This window comes from Annulohypoxylon maeteangense, assembly GCF_022496945.1.
Source record: "Annulohypoxylon maeteangense strain CBS 123835 unplaced genomic scaffold GGS22scaffold_19, whole genome shotgun sequence".
Lineage (NCBI taxonomy): Eukaryota > Fungi > Ascomycota > Sordariomycetes > Xylariales > Hypoxylaceae > Annulohypoxylon > Annulohypoxylon maeteangense.
In genome coordinates, this window is record NW_025953266.1 from 629,301 (window position 1) to 649,847 (window position 20,547).

The following is a 20,547-nucleotide window of genomic DNA, read 5'->3' on the forward strand; positions in this document are numbered from 1 at the left end:
ATTATAAATATTATTAAATATTACGTCGTAAAATTTAAAATTAAAAAAGTTAATAAAAATATTATTATTATCGTTATTATCGTTAACGTTATTAATATTATTAACGTTATTAACATTATTATTAAATTAAAAACGTTTTATATTTTTTCGGTTCGCATAAGTCCCGGTTTACGATTTATTAAAAAAATTATTATAAAATTTTTATTTATATTATTTTAATTTATTAATATTATTATTATTAAAAAATAAAAGTGTAATAATTTAACGATTTACGTTATTAATATTAAAAAATAACATAATAACGTTATTAAAAAAAGATTATATAAAATAAACGAAAATATATTCGATAAAAACTTCGTGAAAAAAATTATATTTAATATTTTAAAATTAAACGATTATTTAAAAATTACCTTCGTTCGATTTTTCCGAAAAATAAATTATATAAATTAATAATAAATACGATTCGAATATTAATATTTAAAATTATTCGATTTAAAGCGAAAACATTTAAAATTCCGTAATTTAATAATGAAATTAACGATTAATTACTCGTTAATTTTAACGGCGGTTAATTTTTTATAATTTCACCGTTTAATAACGAAAAATTCGTTCGGTAATTTTATTTCCGGTAATTTAATAATAATCGAAAGTTTAATAATAACCGATAATTTAATAATAAAAAGCCGGGATGTTAAATTTTACGACGAAAATAATATTATTTCGATTAAAATCGTAATGTAAATTTATACGAAAAAGTATTAAATTAAAAATATCGTTAAACGGATTATTATATTACGTATTAAAAGAAAAATATTTTTTTATAAAATTAAAATTAAATTAAACCGTTATTATAAAAAAAATAATATAAATAAAATCGAATTTAATTAAAACGTTAATAATACGATAAAACTCGTTATAATAAAAAATAATAAAAAAATTTTTTTCGTTATTTTTATCGTTATTAATATTTTTATCATTATTATTTTCTTCGTATTTAAATTTTATATTACGTTAAAATAACGGTATTTAATCGAAGAATATTTAATATTCGAAAAATAATATAATAAAATATATATTTATATATATATAAAAAACTTATTTCGATTAAAAATAAATAAAAATATTTATTATTCGTATAATTTAAAATATGAAAATAATAATAATTTTCGTATAATATATTATTAAAAAATATATTAATAAAAATTAATTAAGAAAATTTAAATAAAAAAAATTCGTTTATAGTTTTAGTTTTTTTTTTATTTAACGTTTAATAATTTTTAATTATAATATAATAAAAATGGTATGTTATAAAATAATCGACGCCGCCGTTATTAAAAACATGTAAATTAAATAATAATTTAAACTTAAAATAACCCGAATAATAAATATTAATACGTTTTAAAAAAATTTTACGTATTTTATTTTTAAAAAGTTTTACGGTTTTATATTTACGTTTTATTAATATAATTACGTTTTATATATATATATATAATATTAAAATAATCGAAAGATTTAATAATTATTATAAAAGTTTAAGTTTATAATAATAAAATGTATAAAAAATAACGTCATTTTAATAAAATTCGGAAACATATAAATACGAAATCGTATTAATTAAATTTAACGTAATTTAAATATTATTAAATAAATTAAAAAATATTATTTAATTATTTAAACGTTAAACGCATTTTTTTAAATAAATAATTAAAAAAATAATTAATTAATTAATTACGGTACCGCGGTAAATAAGTATAAAAATAATAATTATTTATTAATTAATATTAAAATATTAATATAATATAATTATATATTTTTTTTTATTTACTTAAATAACTTTTTTATTTTAAACTTAATAATAAAATTACATATATAACGTATTAAATAAATATTAATATTTAACTTGAATTTAAGTTTTTTTACGTTAATTTAAATTTTAATTTTTATAAATATTTAAACATTTATTTTTTCGAGGATTTAAATAAATTACCGGTTTATTAAAATTATATTTATTAAAAACATTTATTAAAAATTAATTAACTTTCCGTTTTTAAGTATTAATTTTTATTAAATTTTAAAGTTTAAAATTAATTATAATTTCGTTTTTAATATTATATATTATAATAAATTCATCGTTAAATACCCGGTTTATTATTTTATAATTATTTTATACGATTAATTTTCGATAAATTCGTACTTTTTATATAATTAACTTTATATTAAGTAACGAATCGAATAAATTAAATAAATCGAGTTTTATAAATAAAACGTTATATTACAATCGATAAAAAATTAAATTAATTAACTTTTATTTTATTACCGTTTCGTTACGTTATTATATATTTAATTAATTTACGATTAAATAAAGTTTATTTAAAAATCGGTTAATTTACCGTCCGTTTTACTTTTCGTAATTTTAATATTATTAAAATATAATATTTTTATTTTTTTATTATTTTATTAAGTTATAATTTATATATTAATTAACATTTAAATAAATTTTATTAAAAAAGTAATTAATTTATTATTTATTTTCTTATTTAAGCTTTTAATGGTAAAGTTTTTAATTTAAAAAATTTTCTTCGTAATTTACTTTTAATCGTTCGTTAAAACATTAATATAAATAAAATTAAAAAAGATTAATTCGGCGTGAATAATACGCGTTTTTAAAAGGTATTTAATAATAATACTTTTTTTAAAAATATTAATATATAAATAATATATAATGGCTTTTTAATATAATTATTATTCTTTTTTTATAGTATAATATTTTTATTTATAATTATAAATAATGTTATAATATTATATTTAGTAAATTCCGTTATTATCATTTTCGAATTTAATAATAATTTTAATTAAATATATTTTATAAATTATATTTTTTTTTTATGAAAAATATCCCGTATAGTAAATAAAAAAATAAAGTATACATTTTCCATTAAAAAATCTTAAAAAAGCATATTATTAAAACTTATATCTCGTTTAAAAATAATATTAATTCGATTAATTATTTTACGTATATTAATTTTATTTTAAATGGGGATTTTATAAAATATTTACGTTATTTTTTTAAATAAACCGGCGTAAAAATTAAAAAGCTTACGAAATTATTAATAAAGTATTAATAAATATATACCGTTATTTTTAAAATAATATCCCGTTTTATTCGATTCATTATAAAAATAATTAAATTTATTTTTTACTTATACTTTTTCTTAATTACGTTAAATTTATTTTAAGTATTATTAATTATAATATTATTAAATTTAAAGAAACGTTTATTATTTTTAAATAAATTTTAGTTATATTAATAATTATTATAATTAAAATTATTTAAACGTAAATATTATTATTTTTTATTAATTATAATTTTTTTTCTTTATAAAAAATTAATAAATTTATAACGTTTATTTATATTTATTAATTTAACTTTTATAATATAAATTATAATATTATTATTAATAATAAGATTTTTTTTAAGGATAATTTTTTAATTTAAGTTTATAAACTTTTTTATAATAATTAATAAATAAAATAAAAAATTATAATTATAATATTACTTTTTATTAAATTTAAAATTAATATTAAAAATATATTAATAATTAATTTTAAAAATCTTTAAACATTTATTAAATAATATATAAATAAAATTTTTTTTATATTAATTTTAATAATTTATAATTAACGTAATAAATTAAAAAAATAATTTAAATTAATATAAATAATAATAAATAAAAATATAAAATAAACTTTAATCGTCGATATAAAAACGTGAAAATTTATAAAATAATTAATTATTAAAAACTTTATAATTAAATTAATATATGGTTTAAATAATTTTATTATAATTATTTACTTTTTTATATTATTTTTTTTTAAATTAAATAATAATTTTATTTTACTTTACCGTCGTTTTATTTTTTTCGAAATAAATTTATATAATATTACTTAAAATATAATTTATTATATAATATATAATAAATTATAATATATATACTTATAAAGATTTTTAATTTAATTTTATAATAATTATTTAAGTACTTAAATATTTAAGTATTTATTTAATATAATTTTAACGTTAAAATATTTAAATATATAAGTATATATATATTTAAATAAGTAAAATTTAACTTAATTATATAAATATTTAATTTTATAATATAAATTATATATTATTTTATGTATTAATAATAAAATAATAACCGTTTTATTTATATATTTATTAAAACGTATTTATTATATAATTAATATTATTATATAAATTAAAAATCGAAAAAAATATTTTATATATAAATATTCGTAAGTTATTTTAAAACGGAATTAATATTAAATTTTACTTTAAATTACCCGTTATTCGTTATTAACGAAGATTTTTATTTTTAAAATGTAAAACTTTTTTTTAATTATTTAAAAACGGATTTAATGTTATACCCGATGTAATAATAAAAGATTTTAAAGTTAAAAATATTTTTTATAATTTTATTTACTTTTTTTAAATTATAAAACTTGGTTTTTTTTAATAAATATTTAAAAAATTTACGTTATATTTTAAAAAATAAACGATAAAAATGTTTAACGTAATTTTTATTAAAAATTTAATGTTTTTTTAAAAAATTAATAAGTTATTTCGGGTATTTCGAAATTGTAATTTTACGGCGGAACTTAATAATTTTATTACATTAAAAATTTAATGGTAATTTTAAATAAACGAAATTATTATAAATATTATTAATTATATAAATCGAAAAAAAAACATTTTTTAAAATGTTTAAAAAAGTAGAAAATTTTTAAAAAATTCGTTTAAACTTTTATCGAATATTATTTATATATTTTAATTAATTTTAAAAATTTTAATTTTTTAATTATTTTTTAAATAATATTAAATTAATACGTTTAACGTATTTTTTTAAATTTTTATTTAAATTTTTAATATTTTTAATTTATCGAAATATAAATGTCGAAATAACGTAATAATTATTAAATATGTTTTTAATAATTAACTTAACTCGTTTATTTATATATTTAATATTTTTTACGTTTAAAAAAAGTTTTTTTCGGAAAGGAAAAAAATCTAATAATAAAAAGTATTTATTATTATTTATAATAATTACGAATTTCGAAAATAACGTTTAAAAATATTAAAAAAAAATTAAATTAATTATTTAACCGTGTTTTATAATTTTTTCGGATATAAAATCGTTATTAAAAAAAATGCGAAAATAATGTTTATTATTTTATAAACGAATTATCGTTTTTAATTAAAAATTAAAAAATATAATACATTTATTTATTTATTTATTTACTTACTTATTTATTTAAATACTTAAATATTTAAAATAATATTAATTAAAAATTAAATTATATTTAAATAAATAATATTATTTAATATTATTAATATAAAAGAAAATAAGTGTAAAAAAATATATTATTCGTATTTTATATAATATTCGAGGTTTAATTTATAAAGTAATATTAATTTATATTTTATTTTATAATCTTTATTTATTAATTATTAAATCGTAATTAAAATTAATTTAAATTTTATAATTATATTTAAATAATATTTTCCCGTTTTATTAAATGCGGTATTTATTAAAACGTGTATAAATATTTCACTCGATTAAGTTTACTTATATATTATAAAGTTAAAAAAAAAGGGATTAAATATATTAAATATAATTATAATAAACGTTTTAATATTTCGAAAATTACGATTATTTTTAAAAATAATATTATTTATAATAATAATTAATCGAATTAATAATTATTAATTAATAATTACTTAAATGTTATTTATGTTTATTTTTAAAAATCATCTTTATAATTAAAACTTTTATAAAAATTATAACCGTGTAATTTTAAACGTTTTCGCACCGTATAATACTTTTTTTTAATAATTTAACTTTTAAAATTTAATAAATATTCGTTATATTTTAATAAACTTATAAACGGATAAATTATTATTAAGTTTAAGTTTTAACTTAATTTAATATAATATTTAACGATTATTTATTTTTAATATAAATAAATATATTTAAATTTTTTATATTTTTATATTAAAAGTTTTAATTAAATTTTTAAATTCCATGTAAAAATTTTAATATTAATTTTTATTTTAATATAATACGATAATAAATTAATTTAATTTTATATAAAAAGTAAATCACGTATTAATTTTTAAAATTAAATGTTATTTAAGAATAAATTCTTAAAAATTTCCGCGATGAATATAAATTAAATATTAATCGGTTAACGTTTTAACGAAATTTAAAAGTTTAAAATATTTAAAAAAATAATATAAACATTAATTACTTATAAAACGATTTATATAAATTATTTAAAATAAGTTTAATATACGAATAAATTTTAACACGAATTTAAAATAAATAATTTAATATTTAAATATTATTATAAACTTTATAATAACGATTTAAAAAATAAAAAATTACCCGTTATAAATATATCGTATACATTTTAAAAATAATATAATATATACGATATTACTTTTTTATTTAAAATAATAAAAATTATAAAATTTTCATAAACTTAATATATTTTCATAATATTTATATATTTTATATTATTTTAATTTATTTTCGAATTAAAAATAATATAAAAAAGAAAATTACTAATAAAAATAAACGGTAATATTTAATAAAAACATTAAAAATTTTTTTTAATAAATATTAACGTTATTTAAATACTTTAAGTAATTACGGTAAATAATACTTTTATTCGTTTATTTATAAATAATTTACGTTTTCGTTTTTTAAAAAAATAATTTAAAATGTATATTATTAACGTTATTTAAAAGTTATATAATAACGTTTAAAAATTAACGTATTTTTATTAAAACTACGGAAAAATATTATTTTTAATTTTAATTATATATAAAATATAAATAATTATTTAAAGTTTTATTTTATCGAAATAAAAATTTATAACGTTATTAACGTATATTTTCGTAAATTATTATAATGTAAAATTTATAAAAACATTTTATTTTCGAATATTATTATAATTATATATTTTAATATTATTATAATATTAAAATTTTATCTTTAATTTATTCGGTTTAATTATAATAATAAAACTTTTTTTTTAACTTTAATTTAATATAAATTAATAAATTTTACTTAATTTAAAGTATATAAATTTAATTTAAATAATAACCTTTTAAAAATTTATAAGTAAAATTATAAAATTAATAATTTTCATTATTAAAAATTAAGTAAAAATTAAAAAATTAAGTAAATATAAAAAAAATTATAAAAAAATATAATAAATTATTAAATAATATATATAAAAAATCTTAAAAACTCGTAAACGTTCATTAATATAACTTAAAAATATTTCTTATAAATGTAAAAAATTCATTTTTTTAATAAAAATTAAACTATTAATTTAATTACTTTATATATTATTTATATATTTATTATTATATAAAACGTTAATAAATTTATAAAATAATGAAATAATTATCGCATTAAATATTAACTTAAAAAAAGTTATATAATATTTAATTATATTAATTAATTATAATTAAATTTTAATAATTTTAATATATAAAATTAAAATATAAATATAAAAATAAATCTTAATATTATAATATTCGTAAATTAATTATTTAAATTATTAAACGATTACGATTTTAATAATTTTTTAACTTTAAAAATATAATAATTATATAATGAATGGTTAAAATAAAATTCGTTTTTAAATATTAATAATCCGGCACGTTCGTACCACGTTTAATATATAAAATTAAAGGAATTTTTTTAATAATATATAAAAAAAAAAAAAAAACCCGAATTAACTTTTAATAAAATGTTTTAAAATAATATTAAATAATTTTAAAAAAAGTTACGGTAATACGAAAAAACATTAATTATTACGTAAAAAAAATAAAAAATAAAATAAAATAAAAAAAACTTTTAAAAAACGTAAATTTATTAAAGTATATTTAAAATACGTAAATTTAAATTAATTTATTAATAAATTTTATTATTATTAATTAATATATAAAAATTTATATATATTATTTTTTTTATATTTTTTATTTAATATTTAAATAAAGTTTTAATACTAAAAATAATTACGTAATTATCGAAAATTAATATATTTTAATTAATAATTATTAACTTTTATTTTTAAATTTTAAATTTAATAATAAACTTAAATTAAATTAAATTTTATAATAATTATTAAATTTTATTTAATTAATAAATTTTATTAATTTTTAAGTGTAACTTCGTAATATATTTAAAAAAAAAATTAATTTAAAACTATCGTGGCGTTATAAAAAAAAATTACTTAAAAAACATATTACACGGGTATTAACGTCGAACTTTTATTAATATTTATATAAAAATTATTTAACGAAAAAATATATTATTAATAAAATACGCCTTAATTAATTATTAATAATTATATAAACGAAAATGATTTTTTATTTTATTTAACTTTAAAACTTATTATTTTTATTATTTTTTTAAAGTTTTTTTTTTAAGATTTATTTTTACTTTAATGAATAATTATTTAAGTAATATAATAAAATAAAATTTTAATATTAATAAAGTTATATTTTAAATAATAACGCCGTTTAAATTAAATAAAAAATTTATATTATAAAAAATTATATTAATTAAATAATTTTAAACTAAATAATTAAATAAAAATATTCGTAAACGATAATTTACTTAAAATTATAAAAAGTAAATAATTAATAACCGTAAGTTATTAATCGATATAAATCGTATAAAACCAAGTTACGTGACTTATTTACGGTTACGAAGCTTTAATTTTATAACATTAAGTAAATTAAAAATGTTTTATTAAATATAAAACTTAAATATTTTACGAAAATAATTAAAAATGTTTTATATATTATTAAAATTAAAAATTATAAATTATATTAATTTTATTTATAACACGAATAAATTAATCGTTTAAAATATACATTTTTATAAACGTAAAATTTAAATTACGTTAATATATTTTCTTAAACTTTAAATAATAAAATAACGGTTAAAAATTTAATTAATTTAATATTAATTTATTAATTTACATTAATTATTAAAAAACTTAATTTAATTTAATTTCATTAAAATTATTATAAATTAAATTAATAAATTAATATAATTAATTAATTATAAATATAATTAAAATATCGCCTCGTTATTAATATTTATTAAAAAATTTAATAATAACATTAATAAAATAACGACATAACGAAAATTATAACGAATAATATATATAACGTTAATAAAAATATTTATTTAAAAACGACGAATATTACGATTACGCATTTAATTAAATATTTAAAATTAATTAAAATATACCATTATAATAATTATAATTTTCTTATTATTTTAATATATATAATAATTAATAAAAACGTTTTTATTAATATTAAATATAATTAAAAAAAAAAGTGTATTTATTTTATATATTTTTAAATGTAAACATTAAAATAAATTAAATTTTAAAGTTTTAAATAATAAATATAATCGTATACTTAATAATATTTACATTAAAATAAAACTTTTAAAAAAATTAATCTTTTCGTAAAAATTACTTTATATTAAATATTATATTCGTATCGTAATAATAAAAAGTTAAAATTATTATTATATTTAATTTTATTAATTTTATTAACCTTATAAACTTATATCGTAAAAACGTTTTTTTATTATACATTAAATATTTAATAAAAATAATACTTTAAATTATTAAATATATATTTATTTAAATAATAACTTTTTATTTTTTTTTATTTTTATTTTTTAATATTTACATTTTTATATAATTAAAATAAGTTCGTTTTATTAAAATTTAAATTTTATTAAAACGTAATTTTAAATTTAAATTAATACGGTAATAACGTTATAATCCCGGTTTTTTTTAATTAAATATTTTTATATTAAATAATTTCATTAAACTTTTATTAATTTTTAAAAGTTTAATTTATTTTAATTAATTACGTTATGCGTTTTTTAATAAATTAAGTTATATTTTTTTAAAACTTTATTATAAAAAAATATCCAAAAATATTTTCAATTCGTAAAATATATTTTTAATTTATAATTATTAAAACGTATTAAATAATTCGTAAAAATTAAGTAATTTATTTTTATTATTATAATTTTACGAAAAAAACTTTAAATTTAATATAATTAATTTTATTAAAATTTTTAAATAAAAAATTATATTTAAATATAATAATTACATTATTTAATTTATAAATGGAAAATTATATTCGTATATAATTAAAAAATAATTAATAATCGTTAAATAATAAAATATTTAAACATATAATTAATTAATTTTATTATATTTACATATAATATAACGTTTTAACGAAATTTAAGTTTTAATAAATTAATAAAAATTATTTTTTTATAAATTTTTATAAAATAATTATAATATTTACTTAATATTTATTAAAACGAAACGAATAAAACGAGTAATATTTTATTTATAAATTATATATATTAAATTAACGCGTAATTTTAAAATATTTAACGATATATTTAAAAATAACTTCATTAAATAAATTAAAAAAATGAATTTATATTTATTTTAATGTATATTTATTAATTAATATTTATTAAAAGCTTTTAATATACATTATAATTTATTTTACGAAAAAGTTCGATATATTAAAATTAATTTATTTAATATATTTTTTTAATGTAATTAATATAATTAATTCGAACTTTAAAAATTATTCGTTTATTTTTATATATTTAAACTACTTATTATATATATTTTTTATTTTTATTTTTAACTTATAATTATTTAATTAATAATTTATTATAATAATATTTTATTATTAATATTTATTAAAAAATTAAATAAAAAAAATATTATAAATAAAAAAAACATTATAAATAAAAAGGACATTATAAATAAAAAAGGTATTATAAATAAAAAAAATATTATAAATAAAAAAAATATTATAAATAAAAAAAATATTATAAATAAAAAAAATAAAAACGCATTAAAAATAAGTAAAGTTTCGATTATAAAAATAATTAAAGTTTAAAAATAAACATAATAAATAATATAACTCGTATATTAATAAAAGTAAAATAAATAAAAAACTTTACTTATATATATATTATATTTTTTATAATAAAAATATTTAAAAACTTTTCGCGTAATAATATTATTATTTTTTAATTTTTAAATTTCGCTTCGTAATAAAAAATAAAAATAATCATTAATAATAAAAAAAACAACTTATAAAAACGTAAACTTTTTTAATAATAATAATATTATATAATATTTTTAAATATTTATTATACGAAAATTAATATTAAATATTATTAATATTAAAATACTTAAATATTATTAAATAATTATATATTATATTATTAAAAATATAATTAATTAAAAAAATATATTAATATATAAAAAAATCATATATAAAAATTAACACGATATTATCGAATATTTAAAACTTAATATAACTTTAACACTTAATAAATAAATTATTATTAAATAAAAACGTAAAAACTTTTTCGAAAAAAAAAAAAAAAAATTACGAACTTTACGACTTTAAATATTAAAATATTAAATAATTAAAAATTTACGTTTTATATTTAAAAAATATATATATATTATTTATAAATTATTACTTAAAATTAATAATTTAATTAATTAATTACTTAAATATATACTTAATATAATATTTATAATTTACATTTATTTTAATATTAAAAAATTATTACATTAAATTAAAATTAAATAACTTTATTTTATTAAAAATTAAGCTATAAAATAAAACTAAAAAATTAAAAAATAACGATTTATAAAATTAAACGAACTTTTATATAATTATATTTAATCGAAAAAAATTACGTTAATATATATTTCGAATATAATTATTTATATAAAATAAAATACTTTTTAAACTTATTATCGTTAAAATAATATTTACTTTCGTTAATATTATATTTATATAATATATATATATCGATTAAACTTTATTACGTTTATATAAAAATAAAAATATAAAAAAAAAAACATAATTAATAATTAACTTTAATAAAAATTCGAAATTAAAACGTGGTAATTATTTATAAATTATTATATTAAAATAAAATTATTTATTTAAATATATAACGTTATTTATTATTAATAATAACGTTAATTTAAATAAATATATTTAATATTAAGTTTAATAATTTTATTATTTTTTTTTTAAAACTTTTTAATAATTTTATTTAAACTTTTAAAAAAAAATTTTAAAAATAATAATAAAATTTATAATAATAAAAAACTTCGATTATAAAACGTTTAAAAAATACATAAATTTATATAAAAAATTATATTTTAAAATATATATTTAAATAATTAATTTAAATAAATATATTTAAATAAAAATACGTTTAATATTAATAAAAAATTTATTTAATATTAATAAAAAATTTATTTAATTTTACGTTCCGGGAAACTTGAAAAATAATAACGTTATTACGCGAAAAGTTTTTAAATTTTAATTATTTTTATTATGAAAAATATAATATATATATAAATAAAGTTTTTTATTTATTTTACTTTTAAAATTAATAATTAATAAAATTTTTAAAAATTTAACGAATCGAATTTCGATTTTATAAACTTTTAATTATTAATTTAAAAAAAAATTAAATATTTAATAAATTATTTAAAAAAATTAACTTTAAAAATAAACTTAAAATAAACGTATAAAATAATATATATAAAAATAAAAAATATAAAACTTAATAAATATATAAATATAAAATCGAAATTAAATAAAATTTTTAATATTTATTAAATAAATAAATAAATAATTAAAAAAATATATAATATATTACGCCGTAATTTAATATTTTTATAATAAATTAAAAACTTTAATTTATTTATATTTACGTTTTTAATTAAATTATATTTATATTTAAATTTTTTAATAATTTAATTTTAATTATTACGAAATAAAATTAAAAAATTAAAAAATAACGACGTTATTACGCGAAAAGTTTTTAACATTTTCGTTATAAAAAACACGGTATATATATAAATAAAACTTTTTATTTATTTTATTTTTAAAATTAACGATTAATAAAACTTTTAAAAATTTAATAAATTAAATTTTAATTTTATAAATTTTTAATTATTAATTTAAAAAAAAATTAATAATTAATATTAATAAATTAAGAGCAACACTAAATCTGCAGTATACTTTGGCTATATCTGCAGTGTCAGCCACATTGTGGCGAAGGCGCGCTTTCGAACGGTACCTATTTTGTCATACAAATCCACATACAAATCGAAGTATCTCCAGAAAGCCCGCCACAGTACAAGAACACCAAAAACAGCCATTCTTCAACCTATTTTAACTCCATCAAAAGAGCTCCAAATCTTTCGAAAAGTTGATTATATAAAAGCGCAGTTCAAGAGCAATTGAATGATACAGGTTGCATCGTATTTGAAATGAATTCAATTGAGCTATTGCAGGTTGAACTTTGACAGGATGTATTTTGGTGTAGCGGGGGTCAGAACGCCGGTCGCAAACCAGAAGAGTACTAATTGAGCCAGCTTTAAGAGCCCTTCTCTTCCTCAAACCAGACCCAAACATAATGCAACCAGGTTCATTCGATGCACAATCGTCCAATATGAATATGTTTCAAATTAATAACGCTTTTGACCCAAAGTCGTTGAGAAACAATTGATGAAAGGTGGAGGCTCATGTATCTAGATTGGTGTGGAAAATAAGGTTTTGAGGCTGAAAAGATACTTAGATTTGTATGTGGAATTGTATGGCGAAACGTGTACCTTTTGAGCTCGGACCTTCGGCTAAACGTCGGCTCTCCAAAGTGGCTCAGCACTGCAGATATAGCCAAACTGTACTGCAGATTTAGTGTTGCTCTAAATTAAATGTTATAAAATTTTTCCAAATTTTTTTTTTTTTTACCGCTTATTAATTTATTAATTTTTAATAATAAATTTTTTTAATAATAATATTATTATTTAAAATTTTAAAAATATTTATTAATTATAATAATTACGAAAAAACATATAATAATAATTATAAATTTTAAAATTATTCATCGTAAAATATTAATATAAAGAAACACGTGATTAATTAATTAAAAAAGTTTAATACATTTAATGTTTTAACGGTTTAAGGTATTTCGCGTACCATCGTCACAGCCTTATATCACTTTTCCCCATGCCTCCTTCTACGTATGATCTATCGCCTCCCCCCTACTCCATTCGTCATAAATGAGGCCACATTACACTCCTTACGTGATGGGCCAATTCCCTCCGGCATCACTAGCAGTGATAACAGTGATAATGACTAAGATGACTCATCAATAGAATCGTAAAAAAGCAAGTCGCCATGCGCCTAGAACCCGATTACATCATCATAAGCTCTCCACCTCGAAGGATACCGATAATTTTGCTTATTTCCAGCTTTCCAGCCTTCATTCACGATATCCTACCTGCAATACTAGTCTCTTTATTAAAGAATCTAGCAATCACCTAGTCTCCAACCCGCCTACCCGACCAAGATCCAGACGCGGTCTCCAACACCATTACTTTTCCTTTCCCGGACTCCCCCACCTCATATCCAAAACCAGCAACTCCATCACATTCACATTCACGCACACACAAATCACCGTCACCAAAGTCCCAAAACAAAAGTCGTGGTCGCAATCAACCTGCTATTTCTTTTTCCTGGACATTAATTAAAGAAGGGTATCAATATCGTATGCTCGTATCCATTCTCACACTCCTCGCACTGTCATACATGGATCAGAACTGCGACGGACCTCCACCTCCGCCACCCCCACGTTTAACCCCACTTTCCGTCTTCAAGCTCTCCTCCAACGCGCGCCTAAGCTCCTCGTCCTCGACGGCGGTATCTGCTTGTTTCCCCTTAGCCTTACGGAACTCTTCTTCTGCAAGGCTCTGCTTCTTGACGTATTCCAACACGATATCCTCTTCCGTCCTTAGCGTCGAAGCACGCGCTAGTTGCTCCTTGTGTGCTTTCTCTGACTCTTCAATGGCGCGGCGCATTTCATCGTCGTCGGTGACTCCCTGGGTTTGTTCTACCTGCGAGGCTTCGATTGCCTTTCTTAGTTCCTCTTCTTCGTCTGGGCTTCCGCGTTCTGTTTCAGAAGCTTGGATGGCCTTCTTATAGTCTTCCTCGCTCTGATCCTCTGTGCTACGGTCCGTTTGTGATCTCTCCAGGGCCCGTTTGAAGTCCTCGTCCTCGCTACTATCGACGTCGTGTCTCTGAACTCCACTTCCTTGCTCCTCGGCCATACTCAACTGAACGGCTTGCTCAATTAAGGCTTGATACTCCTCCTCGGTAATATCCATCAGATCTTCCGATATGCGGGGTGGTAGCTCTGGCCCAGGTACAGGTATTGGTTGTTTGATATCATAATTTGGCTGTGTACGTCTAGGATCAATCATAGAAATGTATCCAGAATCCTGTGTGCCCTGAGTACCACGAGAGGCTGTCGAGGCAAGTGACGTTAACGTCGTTGATCTGCTTCTTAATAACCTGACGCTCGATCGAATCGCTTGTTCCACCCGAGAATCTTCGAATGCGTCCCCACGAGAGGTTTCTCGTACCGCGGTTAGGATTGCTTCTTCGAAATTTACGTCGTTTCGTGAACTATTGGCGGTCGGAAGCTCTTCAATAAATGTACCCCCTGTCGCTGCCGCTTCTGCTCGTTTCTTTTTCCATGCTTTCTTCTGTTCCTGTAGTTTCTTCCGTTCCTCGTAGGATAGATTCCGTGTGTTGAGCCATCCCGTTTTCGGAGGCTCGTTGCCGACAATTTGCTCTGTAATAGCCGACCCATGATTCGATGAAGCAGGAGAATCGTCTCGAGCCTTTCCCTTCTCCTTTTGCTTCCACGAGTAAAACCCCTTCATCTTTTCTTTCTGGGAGATCCAGCGAACCTCTATGTCTTCGCGCTCTTCTGGTGATGAGTTGACAAAGTCATCTTGGCTTTGAGCGATTCGAGCCGCAATGATATACTTCTGCGCACTCTGAGCAAACAACGTTCGAATTTCAGCATGTACACCCTGCATGGTATATGCCGGGATAGACCAAATAGCTATTAAGGTTATTAGTATTTCAAATCGCATCACCAAGAATAATCGTGTAACTTACCAGCTGCAGGTTTAAGCATCAGTCCTCCGATACCTTTGCTGAACCCTTTTAAGGCCCCCATAGCACCCTCTTTCTCCGCGCCTCGGAGAGGCTGTGTCACCAGCCCAGTGATTCCATCGAACATACCAAACCCGAATTCCTTACCTGCAATCTTGAGGCCACTGGCAAAATCAGTTACTTTCTCCGCAGGACGAACGGTATCGTCGTTATACAGGGTTGGCGCATTTCTGAAGCCTCTCGCGAGTCCTAGGCAAAAGTTCATAGGTGACTTCATCCCAGTTGCCACGATAGTGTTGATACTCTTGCCGGCACCGATTGCATTCTCGAAGTTTTCATTACTCAGGAGGTTAGGAGATGCCGTCCCTGATTTATGCGAGTCAGTGCGGTTACGGTGTGTTACAGATGGTGTTCCAGAAGGTGCTCTTGAATGTCCTGTGCCGGTCGAGGTGATGGGGGCCAAGGGAGTCGAAATAGTGTTCTCCGACGCCGCAGCTAATGGATTGGAATACATGCTAAGTGAATCCGAGGCTGCTAGTGTTGTAGTAGAGTCCCCTGGCTTTAAGCTAGGCGTGCCGTTATTAGTCTCACTTGATGCTACTGTTGTTGAGTCGTCGCCAACTTTGTCGGAAGACTTTGATTTTGGTACCGCCGCTTTGAAAAGTTCCCTAGGGAAGTCAGCCATAGACATGGCAATGGTACCCATGTCTCCTAGTAGCGCCGACGTGCATGCCGAAATAGGATCTGTTGGATGGTCCTCGGTACTATATTCGTTCGCACGGAATCTAATATAAGCAATTAGCGAGGTTATATAACTACTATCAAGACCAATCAACCGACTTACAGTTTCAGATCCGAATATCGCAAATATCCGTTGTTAACAAGTGTCGCACCTGCCAACGCGCTAAGGAAAACTTGGGTTCGCCGAAGACGCCACACGGCAACTCGGCTAGGAGCTAATGAACAACGGAGCCTGTCAACGTTGAGATGCTTATGGAAGTACTGGGCTCCAACATCTGTGCCCTTCTCCTCGCGTATCTTCTCCCCGAGTTCCCGAGCCCGTGCTAAAGTCTCTGGTTTTGTTGCTACTCGGATAGCTTCGGCTAGTGCTGCACCGGTGAGTTTCTTGTATGGAATGGGTTCGGGTCCTGCCCCGGCTTTCGCAACCATAGCGCCCCAGAATGGCTGGTCTCCGAAGAATGGGACGACGATAGTCGGTTTACCGGCATTGATTCCGGCGGCCGTGGTTCCGGCACCTCCATGATGACAAACGGCGGAGACATGTTGGAATAGCCAGTCGTGGGGAACGTTGCCAAGCATGAAGACGCCATCCGGTATACCAACCGAATCTGCTCCTAACCCACCCCATCCTTTCGAAACAAGAGCTCGAACTCCGGTCTCTGCTACCGCGTCGAATATCGTTCTAGTCAGCCCATTCGGGTCATCCACAACAATGGAACCGAACCCTATGTAAACGGGGGGTGGGCCCGCTGCAAGAAACGCGGCTAATTCGGGATCTGGTGTATAAGACGATGCTAGATTGAGGAAATAAAATCCAGCGATATCGATATGCTGTCCCCAATCATTCGGCTTGGGGATGAGGGCGGGAGACCTGTGAAAAATGAGACATGTTGTTCTCTGATAGATGAGTTTATGAACCTACCAGCAGTACGTATAAGGGACCCGAAGGCGAGTCAATACAGCAGGCGCCCAGAGTATAGAGAGCGGCTCAAGATCGAGGATCTTTGTACGAAATCGGTTGATGACATCTCCAAGGCCTTGCCATGTCATCATCTCAACTAGCGCATAGGAGACATAGTTTGTAGTGACAGCATCCGTATTTGACGACTGGATATTTGCCAATGGTTGGGGAAATGCTCTTGTTGGTGACCAAGGCATACTAACACCAACATTAGCAAGAGACCCCGCTCCATATTATTATGAGACTTACGTGAACATTAGGTGCAGAGGTACTCCTAGCTTCTCAGCCACGTGAATGTGTGCGAAACTCGGGGGGTTTGCGATAATTGCATCTGCGACGAATGGCTTATTCCCCGGATCTTCAGGCAAAGGGGCCGGGCTTTCGTCGCGTTCAGCATCCACTTTACTCCGACGTTCGAATCGTGGGGCCGGGCCGAGGCCATCGCCAGTTTCTATGCAAGATCTCCAGCAGCCAAGAACGATCTCTTCAATTCCCTTTCTTCGTTTAGTTATCTCTCCGCTCTTTAACGCATCCATCCCAGGCATCAACCCCGGATTCTTGACCATGAAAGCCATGAGTTCGGCGGGGTCACCACCGATATTGAAAAATTCCAAGCCATTTTCTTCGACAAATTTCTGGAAGGTGGAATGCGTAGCTACTCGGACACGATGACCATATGTATTCTTCAAAACTTGCCCTAGCGCAACAAATGGCTGCACGTCACCCCTTGAACCCACAATCTGTATAACGACGTTTAATCGAGGCGGTGGGGTCTGACCTGGTTGGCCACCTAAACTGGGGGGGATATAGGCAGGTGGGAGAGTAGATTCAGTGGGTTCGATGCTCTCTCTCAGCTGATTGCGTAAAGCGGGAGCTATGAAGTCGGCTAAATGCCTGCTCGTCTGATTGATATTGATGTTGACTCGGCCATCATCTATTATCAGATGTATCGGTCAGCTGTCGGCCAAACAAACAATCCAGGTATTACTACTTACCCGTAACAGCAGCCCCTGCGTCGAACCCTGTTTGGTGAAGGGAAAACTGATCGTGCATCTCGCTGTAAGCTGGAGGAACATCCTCCTCAGCTCCTAGCTCGGCTTCGACAGGTATAGGCCCGTCGCTAAAGACATCAGGCGTAACAACATCGGGTGGATTGTGGGGAGAGGTACGACGAGGAGCTTGAGCAGCTTCGTCCGCCTTTCCGGCGCTCTTCTCGTCGATAATCGACATAGTTATAAATCTCGAAGTTTAGGACAACATGCGGAACGTAAATTTCAAAGGTTGTTAAGGTAGTTACATGGAGCGGTTAGAGTATATAGGTTTGTGTAGTGAAGAGAATCCTGTAAAGATACTTCTAATGCTGCGCGCTAGTGGCTTGAGACGGGAAGAGGGGAATGACTAAGGAGGGGTATCACATGAAGCAATAAATGAATATTGAGGACCTAGTCAGGTATCACAAGGAAAAACGAAGTAGAAGTCGAAGAAGAAGAAAAAGAATGAGTAATATTCTGCAATTGGGACTTATCGAGGAAAGATTGTCAGGTCCATGATAGAGGAGCTGAGGAGGTAGATGTAGTAGATGTAGGGGCATAATGTAGGTACCTGGCGCGGTGATGTCAGGTACCGCAATGATGCTGTTCTAGGAGGCGAAGCGTTGCGACTTTCGCGACCCGCTTCCGCATCTAGGCACCCGGTTTGTAGCTAATAGCGCTACCGCATTAGAGGTAGCCCACCCGTGGACGTCTCAACGAACTTGGCATTACGCTGCACTTGCCCCCTTCAAGTGACGTGTTGGCCGCTTTATAGTTGTCGTTTATTGGTACGTTTCGTGCCGCATTTGCTTTATTTGGATTCCTAGATCCAGCTAATTATTACCGGCGCCGATGCTATAATGATAAGCGAATTTCGCACTTCCTCAGCCTCAATTCTTCTGAATTCTCCTGAACTAATTGCTTAATTGTACCCATAACACAATCACATGTGAAGGGTATTCTGAGGTTGCGTGCTTGCGCGGCCGTTGACCGTCTGTACCTAGGTACACATGGAAACTCGGAAATGTTAAGGAAATGAGAATTGGTTGTGGGCCTTTAATTGGTTCAGCGCTGAATCCAAGGGAGGGAGGGGTTCTGAGGTCGTACATGCGTTAGCCTCCAGCTTGGGGCTGTACGAGTCAGGCGTGTTTTTTTTCGCATTTATACGAGAGTACGAGTAGTTTCGTAAACCCATCTGGGTGTATATAGGCGTGCTTATACCCAGGTTTCGGAAAGCAAATATCGAGAGACAGGCTTTTGTCTAAGACGCCTGCCGGGTTCAGATGGATGTTCAATGTCAAGTTTGGAATTAACTTTTTAATTCGGTCGAGAAGAGAGAGATAACTGTTGGTAAGATTGGTTCCTTCTCAAAGCCACCAAACGGAGCCTCGGATTATCTAAACATTCCAATGCACTTTCCCGAGTCGTTTCGTTCAATCTACGAAGTAGGCATTTTCAATTTGACATCTCTAGCGGGTCTCGGGAAGCTCCTTGCGACTACGGGGCCGCTCCTTACTTGACATTGAAGGCAGCCGCGATACTAAGGCTATTTATTCCAAATTTGGCAGAACATTGAAACCTAAAGACGCCAAACTCCAGGCAGAAACATAAGGAGAACAAACTAAACTTATAGGAGAATAAAACATAGCGCAGCTTCACAT

At 23.1% G+C, this 20,547-nt stretch overlaps 1 protein-coding gene across 1 annotated transcript; it reads right to left on the minus strand.

Annotated features, from left to right (window-relative positions):
* Nucleotides 1–14,173: 14,173 nt before the first annotated feature.
* GGS22DRAFT_172515 (glycosyltransferase family 1 protein) lies at nt 14,174–19,703 on the minus strand. The gene is made up of 7 exons (XM_047962777.1): nt 18,851–19,703; nt 18,105–18,789; nt 17,817–18,053; nt 16,998–17,765; nt 16,157–16,938; nt 14,451–16,100; nt 14,174–14,358 (listed from the first exon to the last, which is right to left on the minus strand). Exons 1-6 carry the CDS (start codon nt 19,083–19,085, stop codon nt 14,785–14,787), a joined length of 4,023 nt encoding a protein of 1,340 aa, XP_047815423.1. The 5' UTR covers nt 19,086–19,703; the 3' UTR covers nt 14,174–14,358; nt 14,451–14,784.
* Between the last annotated feature and the right edge of the window lie 844 nt (nt 19,704–20,547).

Excerpts from the sequence above, each read along its gene's own strand:
- GGS22DRAFT_172515 (XM_047962777.1), bottom strand. The coding sequence starts at position 19,085 with ATGTCGATTATCGACGAGAAGAGCGCCGGAAAGGCGGACGAAGCTGCT. Across the intron at positions 18,790-18,850 it reads CGCAGGGGCTGCTGTTACGG|ATGATGGCCGAGTCAACATC; the intron begins GTAAGTAGTAAT and ends ATCTGATAATAG. Across the intron at positions 17,766-17,816 it reads GTCCCTTATACGTACTGCTG|GTCTCCCGCCCTCATCCCCA; the intron begins GTAGGTTCATAA and ends CATTTTTCACAG.